This window comes from Tauraco erythrolophus, chromosome 7, assembly GCF_009769465.1.
Source record: "Tauraco erythrolophus isolate bTauEry1 chromosome 7, bTauEry1.pri, whole genome shotgun sequence".
Taxonomy (NCBI): Eukaryota; Metazoa; Chordata; class Aves; order Musophagiformes; family Musophagidae; genus Tauraco; species Tauraco erythrolophus.
In genome coordinates, this window is record NC_141471.1 from 17,091,659 (window position 1) to 17,108,127 (window position 16,469).

Here is a 16,469-nt window from a genome sequence, read left to right on the forward strand (position 1 = left end):
AGATATTAATAAAAATCTGTGGGCAGTAGAGTACAATAGAGTTCTTTAAATATAGATGGTGTTCTTGAAGGATACAAAAGCTTGGTAGTGATAGAAGTCCAATAACAGGCAAAGATGATAAATTTCTGCTGTGCAGAAAAAGGCATAAATATTCAATAAATATTATGTTATGTATTCAGAAAGAAGCTGGATTATGCTTTTACATCTCACCTCCTCCATCATTAGTGATGGAAAGAACGTATTATCACTGTACCAGCAACTATTAATGTTAAATGTTTTTAAATCTGCTGCACTGACACCTACAGATACTAAAAAAAAAAAAAAAGCTTAGAAGCTGTGTGAATTATTAATTTTGGGTTTTAACAAATCATGGAACAGTGGAGAAATTCAAGAAGGCTGGAGGGGAAGGGGAACTAATGTGCCCGAATTTAGAAAGTATAATATGAGCTCCCTGAAAAGCCAGACAGTAGTATGCCATCAGTGAAGATTTAAAGAAGAATTGCATAATTAATGCCAATCAGAATGGGCAAGTTAGCCCTTGCCTTGTATTGCTGCAAGGGGTTACTCCATGGGAAGGTGCTTGCATTTGCCTTTGCCCTTGTTGAATTTCACAGATTCCTGATAGCTCTTTTCTCCAGCCTGTCTAGGTCCTTCTGAATAGAGGCCCTGCCCTCCAGTTCTCAATTTTGTATTGGTCACGCACATGCTAAGAGTGTGCGCATTATTGCATTATCCAGGTCATTAACAAAGATGTTAAACAGTGTTGGCCGTAGGATTGTTCCCAGAAACGTATCACTGGTAACTGGTTGCCAGTTGAACTTTGTACTGCTCATCACCACCACCCTTTAGCCTGACGGTCCAGCTGGTTTTCTATGCACCTTATCATCCATTTTCCAATACATATCTCACCGATTTGGCTGAGGGTACTGTGGGGAGACCATGTCAAAGACCTTCATAAAGTCAAGATGAGCAACACCCGTTGCCCTCACTTTATCCACAGGACTAGTCATCTTGTCACAGAAAGTAGTTACATTAATTGGGTATGATTTGCCCTTGATAAATCTGTGCTGGCTGTTCTCATTCTCCTCCCAGTCCCTCACATGACTGAAAACGTCTTCAAGCGAGCTTTGCTCTACAACCTTTCTGCAGACTGAGGTTACACTGACTGACCTGTAGTTCCCCAGATCCTCTTTCTTGCCTGTCCTGAAGATGGGTATGTTATTTGCCATTTTCTAGTCTTTGTAAATCTCCCTTGATGCCACGACTTTTAAAAGATGATAGAGCGCATCCTTGCAGTGACACAGACCAGCTACCTCAGCACTCTTGGACACATCCTTCTGATTGTATGGATTTGTACATGTCCAGTTCTATTCTCTTACTGAACCACATCTTCTTCTACTGTTGGTAACGTTATGTTTCTATGCCTTCTGTCACCTGGTCCCCTTTTTCATTAAGCGTTAAGCCCTGTATTCCTTAGCCTTTCTTTTGTTGCCAGTGTGCTTGCAGAAGTCATGTCTCCTTTCCTATCCTTGGCTAATTGCATCTCCAGGTGAGCTTTGCCTTTCCTAACTCTCTCTGTATGCTTGAGCAGTGTCTCAATAGTTAAAACTCTACTGAAATTTAGGGACACTGAATATGACTACCAAAGTGTGAATTTAGCCATAATGTAAGAATTAGTGCTACTATTCAAAAAAATAGCTATTTGGTTATTTAATTACCCAAAGTGAGCAGAACTTCAGTGTTAGAATCTGAAGACTTGACATGACTCAAGCAGTATAGGTGTCCCACAGCATAGTTTTTATGGGAAATTAATGAAAAAGTACTGTGTGTCAAACCACAAAAGCCTAGTTGCTTTACAAGCTTGGTCATGGTTAATTGTTTTTCTCTTGAAGTACTAATTCAGTTTGGTCTTGCTTAGTTTGAGATTTAACTGAATGAATTAGGAATACAAATATCCTTAGGAACAGAAGGCAAAGCTGGAGGCCCATAGAGAAAGAAGAATGTTCCCAGGGTCAGCATAGTCTATGCACCACAGCTGGTTGCTGGACAGTGGCCAGGAATAATTTTGACATGTTGATTTCACTTTTTTCTCCATGAACATGTTTTGAGGATACCTTATTAAGTATGTCCGATAGTCTTTGAAGCTCTGTGCCTTTAACGTTTTTGAAACAACAGACAGAGTGGTGGGTACAAAAGTGAAAATTACACTGGCAAGGACTATTTGCACAATGAAAATAACACACGATAAGTGAGTGAAGGCAGTGAACTAGGACAGGTTAGCCTTTGATTTATTCTTTTTTATATGTTTATCTGTGTGAAGGTTTTTGTAATAAGAAAATATGTTTCATCAGTAGCATTGTGCTGACAGACAGTAATAAATCCTGTGAAAAGGGTATCATTTAAGAAAATCTTAGAATATGGATATATGCTTTGCCTTGCAAACGTTGCCCTGTATACTGCGTGGTGAATGGCTTACCAGTTTGAACAGCAGCCGCTATTCTATGTTGCTTCTGAACGCTAATCAATCAAGCAATGTCACCAAATCTAGATAAGCCTGTGGAATATTTTTGTCTATTTAAATCTTACGATTAGAATGAAGAAATATGTTTATACCGGATTGACTAGAAAATATATATATTCTGATTGTTCTTAAAATAAATGATGTTTCAGTTGGTTTGGCCCAGCAGTTGCTTTGTTAGTTGTGTCATACCTCCAAGAGCTCCCAACCACGGAATTGGGACGTTCCAGCAAGTGAAATCCATCGAAGTGGTGACAGTCCGTTCCCAGAAAATGAGAGAAATATGACTGTTCAAGCAAAGAATGTGGGTGAACAGCTGGGGTCTGTATGAAATAGTTTGGGCACAGCAGCAGCAGGGAGGGAGGATGCTGTCTCCTCTGCATGTGTACGGCACACAGCTGGGCGATTGCTTCTCTTGCCGCAGTTTTCACAAGGATTCTACAGCTGTAGTCTACTTCTTTAGCTGTGGAAGTTGAACTGCCCTTAGTTTTGCAAGATAATTTTGACTGCATTGATTGTGTGTTGGGAATTCTTTTTATCTACAAGTACAAAATTTATGCAATATTCTTTAACACTTGAGGTACTTACTGTCACAGAACTTCTATAACATGTGACCTTTCAGTTTGCACTAAACTTGGAACTGTGAGGGTGTTTCAGTGAGATTATGTTCTAATTTGTCAACTTAATATTTGATGATTCTTCCAATGTAGAACAGTTTATTATATGCTTAGGAGGCAGTAAAGGTGGAAGTCATACAGCATTTAAGTTGCTTACGCCAGTCGTTAGATTTTTACAGGTTTTCTAAGTGTGATCTGTTAAGTACATATTCCTTTCTGGTGAGTAGGATCATGTTTGGGAAACACAGGATATAATTCATAGTTGGGCAATGACTTAACGTTCAGCATTATTAAGAAAATCCAAGTATTTTTTTTGTATTGCTGGTTTTAAAAGTAAGTATGTTCTTGAAGTGTTCTGGACACTTAGCTGTCCTTAACTAAAGGTCCTTAGCCCTGAAACACAGTCTGGGTTAGAAACATTAGAGGCAAAGTTTAGGGGCAGAATCAGGGTAGCACCAAAGCTCTCGAAAGAGTTCTTAGTACAACATCTGTTGCGTTATCTGGTATATTTTTCAGTACAGGGCAATCTGCAAGGACCAGCTGTGCCTCACAACAGTTACAAATTCTCAAGTGAATTCTTTTTGTTCTGTAGCATTTAGATCTTATTTTTGAGTTCAGCCGAAGAAAATAGACCTTTTTCTTCAACGTAAGGAGCTAAATATTTCAGTGTATAGTTCATATTAAAAGCCATTTTTGTTGAGAGAAATTAGGCCTTAGGAACTAGTATGCTTTGACTGGTCTTAAGCATAGGGCAGTAGTACTTTTTTTTTTTTTGGCACTAATACCCTTTTTCTCTTCTTTGTTTCTTTAATTTCTTCTATAGAAATGTGTGAGAAAGCCCTTGGGAGTCCTTAGTTGATAGGCAATTTGAATTTTAACATCCTGGAGATACATATCATCTTGGCCTAGCTCATTTATTGCTTGATCAGGCATAGGTTTGCCTTCTCACTTTGTCCTCTACGCCATGTAACAGTAAGCTCCTTTTATTTATTTTTTTTTTTTCCAGTTCTTGAATGCTTGTTTTGCTTGAGTCTGTGAGTAAGACACATTGAAGTTACTTTTTAAAACATAGCGTATTTTTTGTATGGGAGATACTATTGCACAAACATTATAAATGTCAGAATGTAACTTTCTGACTGAAAACTGTCTAGCTGACATTTTAAGAAACTCCATAATGGAAATTCTTATAGAAACAACTATAGATGATGCTCACTTTACTTGTTTAGTACCATGGCAAAATTTAGTACTACACTCAAGTGTGCATCTGTAAAGTCAGAAATAATTCCATTATCTGAGTCAAAATTGCAAAGACAAATTTGACTTTTTGCAAAGTTTGGAGTGGTTTTTTTGCTTTTTGTCAGCTGTTGGTTACCTTTCTTCTAAGTAGAACATCAACAACATGCCCAGACTTTACTGAAATCATAAAAAACCTGTACAATAAGTTTTATCTTATTTTTGACCCCTGCAGTATTCATGATAGTGTCTGAATAGTCAAAATAGAAAAAGTGGTTAGGGATTGATTGCTTCTTGTTTAGTCTTTATGTAATTTAAGGACCAGTTATGATTCTGTGAAGACTTTAGTGCCATGTTTCAAACATAAGTCAGTCAGATTGTGCAAGTGAATGTGTTATACTCCTTAAATTATTAATGGAATTTGTAGGGCTCTGTTATCTGAGACATTCACATACGTTTTGGCTATGTGAGAGTAAGTTCTGAGGTATCGAATATCTCTAAAATATGTTAGGACTACCAAATTAAGAAAACAGAACACTTACTCTCCTTTCAGCATCGCAGACCTGGCTGGTTATTTCCATAGTCTAAATTGATAATTAACAGAATCCTAAAACTTCATTTCACCAGAAAATTGTTGTTACGCTACAAGTAATAGCTTGTTCCTCAAATGTCGAAGTTGAGGAAGAGAGGAAAAAAGCAAGTAATATACAAGTAACGTGTTTTTTGATCTTTCCTTTAGTAATCTTTAATTGTTTTTGTTGTTACCTTTGTTGTACATTAACCTCATTCTACTCTTTGAAACCACCTGTTTATCTGTAGTGTAAGAGCAAATAAATAAAAAATATATATGGCAATTTTTTATAAAATATCCTGTTCTCTGCCACTCAGTCAAATTCTCTTTAGTCCTTCAGCATAGCATGAAATACAGGAAGGTTTTTTTGAGTAGCTTTTTACTTAATTTTTAAGTGTGGTAAGAGCATCGCAGCTGGAATTGCTGGAACAATCTGTCCTTATGTACATAGACCCAATGTTACTGTGGTTTTTCAGACTATCCTTTGTTGTTAAGTGATAAATATAATTTGATTTCTGAAAGGCATTTGTTGAGGTTTGAAGATTTCAGGACCCATCTGGAGAAAGCCCTAAGCCCGGTGTTGACCCTGCTTAAAGCAGAGAAGTTGGACAGGATGACCTAGCATGGTCCCTGCCAACCTGAATGATTATGTGAGTAACTATACACAACTGCAGATGTTTATCTAATGCTATGTGAGTTTTATTACAACTGCAATGAAATAGGTGTTTAGCATTTGTGATATTGTTTATCTGAAAATAAAGCTAATGTACTGCAGCAGATACAGAGTGAAAGATAAATTATGTATTCTGTCCTTATTAGACCAAAATAGTCATTAATTATGAACAACAGCAAAGTCAAGAAGTCTCACAATTTAATCAGGCATTGCAAAGTGAAAAGCATAATAGTGTACTGCAGTTGCACTATGAATGACATTACATATTGCTAACAGAATTGTAAGATATATAGATTCTGTCTTATGAAACTGCATTATTGAGAATCCTGGCAAAACGTCTTAGCAGTTTGGAGCCAAGCAATAAATTAACGCTTAGTTTAGGACTCGGGTAACATGGAAGGAGGGGAGCAGTATCAGAAAGAATTGCACAGTTTGAATTTTAAAGTAAACTCTCGAGTAGTCATGGCCAAGTAATAGAGCTAGATGTTTCCGTTTCTTGATTATTTTTTTTAAATACTAAATTAATTTGAATTTAAACTCTAAGATTGCATGCAGTATCTTACAAAAATGAAATTAGTAGTTTGTATTTTCCAGAACTATTGTTTCCAGCTGCTGTCAGAGTAGCAATTTGCCCTGATTCATCATTTCACAGTTACTTTCATAAAAGTAAGATCCAAGACTGGATTGTAAAATCAGAAGCTTTGACCTTTTAGTACAGAACAACGGCAAAGATGTCTAATACAGATGTGGAACTTATACAGGACTCCAGTTCGTGGTATTCAAAGCAGTACTACTGAGAAGGCGTTCGCTAAAGGAAAACATAAAATGACAACCTGTCATTTTAAATAGGAAATTTGGAAAAAAAAAATGTTATTTTTGATATTCTATGAATTGTCTAATATTAGACATAATAGCAACTGTACTGTTCCTTGCTCTTCTTTTTTAGTTTTTCAGAATGGACTTGTTTTCTCAAATGGAAAAAGGTGGGTTATTTACAGTTGTAAAAACTGTTCAGTTTATTTAATACACGTACATTTCATAAAATGAAGAAGCGATATTGCTCCTTCTTACAGCCTTCTTGTCTCCCAGGCATCCTTTTGAGAAACTTAGCTTTTATAAAATTTTTCTCAGGTCCTTGAATTTTCTTTCTTGGAGATAGTTATAGTTGTAAAACAAGAATTACTGAGACTATACTGGACTGTCTGCAATAGTAGAAAATGTGTGGAACATCATCATTTCTTACAGTGTATGTGCTAGTCTGTATTCATACAATTGCAAAACCTTAGAAGATGATTTCAAATGATTTATCTCCTCAAGAAAAACAATCACTTTTCACTTGCTTTTTGTTTTAAGCTGAGCGTTGAAGTTGCCCTGTGTTATTTCATAAATAAGCTTTTATTATCAGTAACTTGTTACTGAAAGTAGCATAGAACCTGTCATGTAGGCACAGTTCCATTCTGACAGATGGGCATAGTGTAGGCGTGCCAACCAACCATTCTATACATCATCTAACAGAGTATGAAGGGAAGAATTTTTGTCCAGGATTGCCATTGTGGCATTCAGTGCCTGTAAGGCTTGAAGTTCAGGAAGTGCACTCGGACTGATTCATCTCATAGGATGACCAAAAATTTAAAAATAACCTGGGGTTTAGGTTCTACTGGGTTTGTATTGGGAAAAGTGACCAGTTGCAATGAGGGTTCTGTTTCCTTTTGGCTGTCTGCTGAAGTCACCTAAGAGGTTCAGCCAAAAGAATTCTGCTACGGACACACATTTCTCCCTGATTAATTACCTAAGTACGGAAGCATAAGCAGTGTGTGATTTCTGTTATAAGAAAGCTGTTGTTTGTAACTATGTGTATATCTCTCTGGATGCAGAATAGGAGGATGAGGATCATGTCATGTAGGATGAAATCCTAGTGTGAAAATATGGTTTAGAAAAGAAAATTTTTAATAAGAATAAATCAGACTTCGGTGACTGAAGATTTGGATAGTGAAATGCAGAAAACTTTTGCAGTTTTTCAGAAATGGAAATCAGCTATTGCTTGGTTATTGGGGTTTGGGGTTTTGGAGAGTTTTTTATTGTTTGAACAAATTGGCTTAATGCCTTGTGCTTGATTTTTATAAAGTAGCCAAGCACGGCAGGCTTTTGGCAAATATTCTTGCTTGAACAAATGCTTGTGTGTGTTACACCAGTCAATCTTTGTCATTTTTACCTTCCTCAGTGTTTTTGCATAGCTTCAATGTGTTAATCTTCTATTTCAAGCCTAACTCGGCCTTTAGATAGCCGTGGATTTTGCTAACTTTCCTGGAAGTTATGCTGATAAGATTAATTTGTGCTTTTTGGGGAACTTGGTTCTAAATTTTGGGAAATAATAGTTGCATGGCACCATCATTTGCAAGATGGCACAGTATGTGAAAGAACAGGTGTGAAAAATGAAGTGGATAAAATTGCCTTTGAAGTACAAGTGGACGTTTCATGGGCTTCTGTTAGGAGAACGTCCTTTCTAAACTGTACTAAGTATTTAATTTTTCTTTTTAACTGAATGTTTTCCTTCTGAAATGGAATTATGTAATAATATTTAACACTTCTTTACATGTCTTGTTTTAAATTAAAATTCATCATTAAGCTTAATCTGAAATTATAAGATTTGATTTAATGCTTTCTTCCAGTATCTGAACTAACGTTTACTCCATTAGAAGGTGCAGTCATCACTGAGAAGCTTTGTTCTTTTAACAAAAGGTACCAAAAATAAATTCAGTTAGGGTCATAGTGGTTTAGTTTAATACTGTTATGATAATAAGTCCTATAATTACTTTCAGATAGTTCCTCATTCCCAGAGGATGAGGTTTTGAGTTTTTATGCCTGCTTAAAGCATGAGAAAGACAGTAAAATTAATGTCATAACCTTTACAGCCTGTTTATCATTTTCTGTGTAGTATCCTAAAGGATTTGGTGTAACATCTAAAATAAATGTCTTAGTATGGACAAGTATCAAATTAGGTTAATTGGATTCACCTGATATTCAGATTCAGTTCATCTATCAGGACACCGATTTCATATAAAAGACCTGTGGGTATCTTTCTGTGAAAATTGCTTTTAAATTATTACATGTATATGCTCTGCTTCCTTTGGTTGTTAAAGACTAATTTACAGTGTAGGGTTTTTTTTCCAGTTTATTTTATATTTTTGCTTCTGGTTGAAAATTCATTTGTTCTTTCATTCTGTGGTAGCATAAGGAGTAGTATAAGCATGATGAGCTTATTTTATGGCATTAAGCTACATTTTACTTTTTAATTCTGTCCAACTCCACTTCTCTTGAAATACCTTAATAGATTTCTTTTCATCTCTGAGCAATCAGCAGCAGATTTCAAGGGAACTGTTTCGAGTTCTGGAGTACTGTGATTTGAATGATTTTATTTATTGTCCTATGGTAGAGTTACAAACTGAGCAAAACAGATTTAAAGATTATATAGAATTTTAAAAGTTTTATCGTTGGGATAGTCTCTCGGGTGATGATAGTGCCAGGTAGAAATTATCAACATCATATTCTGTACTTGGAAAGAACTTCCTGAATTATTAGTGGTGTCCAACCTAAAATTTGTTCTGGATGTGAAAGTGTAAAACAGATATAAAATCTAGTTAATAATTTTATTTCTAAGATTGACTCTTTTTTGAAAATCAACATGTTTTTTATGGGAAGTAGTTACGCCAAGCCAGATTTATAATCAAATTTAAAAAAAAAAATTCCGCTGAGGGCAGGTATAGGTTGCTATATAGATGTTACATCCTTCAACTTCTGCACTGTGCATTGATTAAAAATGTCAGAACTTTTTGATAAGACTACAGTTTATGTTTAGCACATACATCAAATGTATGTAGATATTAAGTGTCTGTTAAACATGTTACAACTGAGCTGAAAGATGAGAAATGAGAAAGCAACATGAATCATTCTGCTTATAGTAAAGTTGTGGTGGAACTGGTTCCAAGACTAGCACTAGGCAGTGATCAAGAAGGCAGTATCAGTGTTGATAAATTTGAAAATAGTGTGAAATGCAGACAGGACAGTCACACAAACTTACGTGGTTTGCTTTGTAAACCATGTTTCTGTTCAAGAAAACATGCACTAATACATATAACAATGGATAGAAAAATTGGAAGAGATGATAAGAAGAATCTTGCCCTGACTTCAAAATCTTGAGCTATTCATTTTTTCCAAAAGGAAAGGTTACTTGATTAAATATCTGAAAAAATAAAGGACAATAAGAAGTTCTTCAGTATAACAACAATTAAAAAAATAGTCACGAATAGCTATAAGGTGAAAAGTTAATTTCAGAAATTACATGTGTTTTTTTTAATTGACAGTAGATGATCAATGTACTAGTCTGACAAATAAGCACTGGATTTTCTAGATCAAAGCCATTGTCTTACTGCAGTTAGGGCTGAATTCAAATCAGAGATGCTTGTACAAAATGTTTGGATTTGTATAGTCCAATTTTCTGTCCTAGTGTTAGAATTTGTGAATACTTGGAAGAAGACGTGGAGCTTTTATTTCCATATGGTATTCTAAGAATTATTGTTCTATATCCCAAAGTCTAGTTTGCTTTCTATAATTTGAAGAGGAATTAGTAACCATAAGTGGGGCACCCTCTTAAATGAATCAATGCTCCCTACAACTGAGAGGTACCATAAGAACCTATAAAAATACGGCTTCAGAATAATAATTTTGAGAACCTTCATTTGAACGTAATTTCTTACATTTTTTAACAAGAATATGCATTGCTGTAACTACTTCAGTATGTTTTCAAGTGTTGGAGATCCTACACTTGAAGAAAAACTTCTGACTTGTGATTCTGTAGAAAGATCTTAATGAGCAATACGATTTTAAAGAAGGATGCCTTATCCTGTGGTTGGTGAGTTGAAAATCCACACTGGTTCCTGGAAGTATTTTGACATTCCAAAATTACCTCAATGTAGTTTGTTGCCCTCTTGTAGATTAAGAGGGAGTTGTGTGTACCTTACCACAATGTGGAGCGCCATTTAGATGAGCTGACATGTGTTTGTGTACTGGGTCTGACAGACGGGAGGGTGACGGGCAAGTACCATGGACAGAGGCTCTTTGAGGCAGCCTGGGATCTGCTGATCCACATCAGCAAACATGGCAGGAGGTGCTGGTTGCCATACAAGAGCTTCTTGGTACATATGGTTCAGCACAGAAGATACAGATACCAAAGAACCTCACCTGTTTGCTGAGTGAGAGGTCTCCTCACAGCAGCCACACTCAATTTTCTCTTATACTTTGGTTTTGAACTTCCTGGAAATGCCATTGGTTTTGCCTCTTTTATACTTTACTGTTGCCCACAAAACCATCTCCTTCCTGGAACGTCACCACTGCTTTTTGAGAGTCAATTGCATTATAGTAAAGAAACATGTTCAAGACTTATTTTTGTGTTTGGTAATTATGTCAGAATTTGTCCTAAATTTTTTTGTATTTATCCAAACCCAATCTTTTGGTACTTCATGTGCTTGGCAGGGGGCTCTTGAGTGCATGTCTGGAATGTTCTTTATGTAAAATTCTACTGGTTGTTAAATCAGCCAGGAAAGGAAGCAAACTCCACATCCGCACAGCTGGCTCTGCTCATGGGAAATGGTGTAGATATGCACTGGTATGAAAGCCTAGATCCAAGTAAACCCTCAGGTCGTTGGAGTTCTGTCTGTGTCAGTCAATGGACTTGTCTGTTACCTTCCTGAAGCCTTCCAAAGCATCAGGAGAACAAGAGTGTTAAATCTGTGTGACTTTTGACATGTTAGTGGTAGTCAACTGAGCCAGACAATTATGCAGCTAGTCCAAAAGCTAGACCATTTTATGTTAAAGAAAATCTAAGTGGACAATAACACAATTTTATATTGTCATTATATTATACTATGTCTTTCTTACTTGGCTGTTGAATCACACTTGACCAAAGCTTGAGCCACACAGTCTGACTGTACTGGAAAGAAATGGCCGGATCTTAAGTTACTGGATGGCCACTTGATGTAGTGCCATTTTATATCAAACATTATGCATCAAGTTTTGTGGTAAGCACCAATGTTAAATTCAGGAGAGGTGACAGCATAATGTTTGCTTCACAAATGCCAGCTGATATCTTCATTGTAGCATCCATGGAAAATTCTGCTTATCAGTTAGTTATATGGGATCCATGCAGTCAGATGTTTGAAGGGAAGTGATTGCTTACCCCTACGTTGTCTGTGATTCTTCAGAATGCATTGTCACACTGGAATTCATGACATGTCCTCTTCTCTTGCTTTAATGGGGGTTTTCAATTACAAGAAGCCTAAGTTACTTGTAGCCAGTGTTGAAATAAAGAGAGCGCATATAAAGGTATGTGTGATCCAGAGAAACACTTGGTTTAATACTCCGATGTTTTTTTGCATGAGGTTTGGGCATACTGGGATGCATTCTGAAATACAATTTTGGAATATTATTGCCATTGTTGTATTTATTTATTTTTTTTTTAAGCTTCTGAAAAATTATCAGAACTTCTAAGTATTTGTATTTCTTCTTTCCAGGAACATTGTCGTAGTTATTAAAGGGCATAATGCAGAATCCTTTAACTTTTTCTGCAGGTACAGTATACTTTCTATGCTTTTTTTTTGAGACATTAGATGCTTGTGATTCAAAATGTGGAAGAAATATAATCACTAATAAATCATTGTATTACTCATGTCTACTTATCTAATATGGTTTAAGTAAAAAAGAAGCCATTATATGCCAGCGTTTATCACTTTAAACAATGGCAATAGCTAAGATTTGTTTTTTTCTTTAGGACATTGCTAATTACTGTTACCACCTATAGTTGAAATACATAAATCTACTTCTTTGATTCAGCAGAATTAAGTGTTCAGGATTTATTACAGATTTTTGTCCTCATATTTGAAAATCATTGTCATATTTGACACCTATATATTTGAGGGTCAAATCTGTTTCAAGTTATGCTACAATACTAGCACAAACAAGAAAAGAAATATTTTCTAAATATAAACTTAGATTTTTAGATTTTAAGTGTCTCTTCTCCACCATTCCTATCCTTACTAACGTTTTTTGTGTTTAACTGCGTATCTTCTATGTTCTGTCACTTCAGAAGTTGTCTCTTGTCGATTTAGTTTTCAGTAAGGTTGGTGTCTTGAATTTTTCCCTCCATAGTTAGTAAGGGTATTTGGGCTTCAACTGTGTATTTCCAAGCCTTTAAATGTGCAGCCGTAACTTTAATTTCCTTTCCCTTTGGATCTGTGTCACGATGCTAATGTTTAAATATGATTTTTAAGTTGAATGTCATTTTTAATGATACTTCTTAAATGTGAGTGAATGTTTGATGGATATGACATCAGCTCTAATGGACCTTTCAGAACTGTTGCAGGTTGTCAGTGAAGTTTCCATTGTTAGTACTTAGGTTAATTAAGAAAAGTACTATCTATTACTTAACTTGAAGCCTTGAACTTTTACTGTCTTGTAAGTTTATACTTTACCTGTTTCGTGAAGCCTGAGTGTTTTTATGATACTGTAATAATTCTGAGAAAGCTATTCCAGGAGGATATCATGCAAATTGATCTTAGTTGATGAGTTCTGGGTCTTACAGGACTATTCTTTCAAGGGAGACAGTACTTAGTGTTGTGTAAAGCTATTCAGCCTACAGTGTGCTCTACATCTGTATACTTAAGACTGAAATACTTAATTCTAATACTTAAAAGCCTTAATTTAATTTCTCCTTTAAATAACAGGAATTTGACCACTGTTGTAGACAAATTGAATGTATTATCTTTATGGTTAAAGCCATTTCTGAATAAGAAGAGGAAAATACACACTGTGAAGCTGTTTGCAAACTTGAAACTGATAGAATCATAGAATCATAGAATGGTTAGGGTTGGAAGGGACCTGAAAGATCATCTAGTTTCAGCCTCCCTGCCATGGGCAGGAAAACCCTCCACTACACCAGGTTGCCCAAAGCCTCATCCAGCCTGGACTTTGAACACTTACAGGGATGAGGCATCCACAACTTCTCTAGGCAACCTGTTCTGGTGCCTCATCACCCTCAGAGTGAAGAATTTCTTCCTTATGTCCAATCGAAATCTGCCCTCTTTCAGTTTAAATCCATTGCCCCTTGTCCTATCACTACACACCCTTGTAAAAAGTCCCTTCCCTGCTTTCCCGTAGGCTCCCTTTAAGTACTGGAAAGCTGCTGTAAGATCACCCTGGAGCCTTTTCTTCTCCAGGCTGAACAGCCCCAACTGTCTCAGCCTATCTTCATAGCAGAGGTGCTCCAGCCTGATGAATCATTTGCTTTGAGAATTTTTACTGAAGACTTTTTTTTTTCTTAAACAAAAATGCATTCCAGTCAGTATCCTGTTATGTATTTGCACCCAGAGTGAATTACAAGAGCTGTGTTGTGAACTTTTCAAGTGAGGATTCGTGTTAGAAATCATAACCAGATCATGACTAAAAGCTATATCAGTGTGAAATCATGATATTCTCTAAATATACTAGTCTCAGTATATTTTTTTGTGTTCTTTTGCTATCACTCTTTTTTGTCCTTGTATCAAGCATCACTTTTGTTTCTTAAATGTGTTATGGCACTTTGAAAACGTGTAGAACATTAGCAATTTATAATGATTTATGTACAACTATAACACAGGTACATTTCTTAAAAATAAAAGGTTTGAAAATAAATGGTATTGGAAGTAGAACCTATCCATCAGTTAACATTCAGTATAGCATTTTTGTCTAGTCTCTCTATACTTTGAAAGTGCTTGTTATTTTTCAGTTGAGTATGAAAGTAATGGTTAGTGCAAGTTCTTTGAGTGACAACATAAACCCTTCGCTGCTACCATTTGTCATGTAATAGCAGAAGTTCTGTAATTTGATACGTACTCCTTCAGGGCATCTATATTTTTCTCGATTTAAAATACTTTATGAGAAAGGCCATTATCATTTATGTAACAAGCAATTGTAACTTCATGTTCAAATAGATGCACTTTTCTGAATAATGATAAATATTTAAGTGCTAGAATTTTATTTATTTTTCCTAGGAATTATCATTGAAGCATCATATTCTGTCATTCACACTCATGTTAATATTTGCTGTTGAGCAAGTGCTGTTTTTTTTATAGTGCTCCATAATGACAAAAAATTCCAATGTACCGTAGAGAACTGAAATACCTTTGACATTGTCAGATTTATAAAATGTTTTTATTAAATGACTCTAACATGAAATAATTCTGTATCTTATACAATTATTGTGCAAAATATAAGACTGTCATCATCTATCTAGGAATTTATTTAATATTTTTTCTTTTTTAAATATACATTGGAAAAGCGTATCACAGTCTGAAAACATAGTTTAGCTCCTTGAGTATGTATATATTTTTTTTTTAATCATATGGTTTTTTTAGAAGTCATTGTTTATTTTAGTACATTTTATGTCCATGTTAGTATGGTCATTTGGTGCTGAGAGATCTCCAACTTCAATTAGCCATGTAAATGTGTTTCTTAGCATCAGCTCTCAGTTTGCTGGAACCCCTGCTGCCTTTATATCATTAACATAAATGCAGGTGCAAATAGCATTTATGTACTTTGATAGAAAGCAGTTGGAGACATTTCACTGTGGGACACGACACTTTCAGATTGTGTACATCTGTTCAAATAATGTATCCAAGCCAGTGACATGAATGCAAGGATAAAAACATCTGCCCCTGAGACCATTTGCCGTACAGCAGATGCTTACATCTTTATTTAGGCAGATGGTTTGTGTGATGAGCTGAGCAATGATGAAAGCAAGAAAGTTTGACAAAGATTTCAGAGTATTACTTGGGATGGGAAAATATGTTTGTAACAGTGCTTTGTTTTCAGATGTCTACCAAAAGAAGAACATCTGTTATAAATACTGATGTTTTTAGTAACACAGACATGTTATTTGGGACATTAACTATATTAACACAAAATGAGTAAAGGATTTTTAAAAAAAAAAATCTCTTGTGAAAGTCATACTGCAGTTAATAGAGTATAGTAAAGCTGCTATAGTTATGTAGTAGTTTAGTAGAAGTATTACTTTTAACAGGAAGGCTCCAGTGCTTTGCTTCAAGATGTTCTCAAGTTTATACAAAACATTGAATTGACTGAAAAGTTTGCAAAGGTAGAATATTTTGAAGTAATAACATTACTTGTTATAAAGTTGTTCAGAGGTTGTGTGTGGTGCTGTAAAAGATTTTGTGGCTTTGAGGGTTTTTTGGTAGAAGCCGTATTTAGTGTTACAACATTATTAGACAAGTAGTTTAGCCTTTCTATTCTTTGAAAATTACTGTAGGGTAGTCGACGTGAGTCACAGGTCTAAACTGAGCTGGCACTGAAAAGAAGGAACAGAAAGTGCCCCGGCGTGGCCTTCCTGGCCGCAGCAAGGCTGGCCCGGCTCTGGCGGTGGCCCGAGGCAGCGGTGATGGGCGCCCGACTCCCCCTGCTGGACTCTGGTCCAAGGGGCTCCTTTGTCTGCCAGCACACGCCAGGTACATGTGAATTTAATTAGAAACGTACTGATATTTCGGCACGTGGCAAGTTCAGGATATCATCTTTGGCCTACATTCCTGTTGACTGCATTCCTGTTCTCATTCCCCCGTATGCTGGCACCCAAGACAAGTGTTTGCTGACATATTATCGCTTACCAGCAGTGTACTTCATCAGTTCTTTTACAGCACGTCCAGTACCTTCCTTTGAGAACCGGTGCTGCCTTTGAACAGCACAGTGTGGACAAGCTTAGCAATGCCAATAAGCATTGCAAATAATTGTAATTATGCACAGGGGTAGCAAAAACAT

The 16,469-nt window shown here is 36.0% G+C and overlaps 1 protein-coding gene across 1 annotated transcript in view; it reads left to right on the plus strand.

The window, feature by feature from the left end:
- Window positions 1-16,469, plus strand: part of ZNF438 (zinc finger protein 438) — a 53,384-nt gene that overhangs the window by 22,679 nt on the left and 14,236 nt on the right. The window contains 1 exon segment of the mRNA XM_009984322.2: window positions 12,179-12,235. Coding sequence (XP_009982624.2) covers window positions 12,208-12,235 — 28 coding nt within the window. The 5' untranslated portion in view covers window positions 12,179-12,207.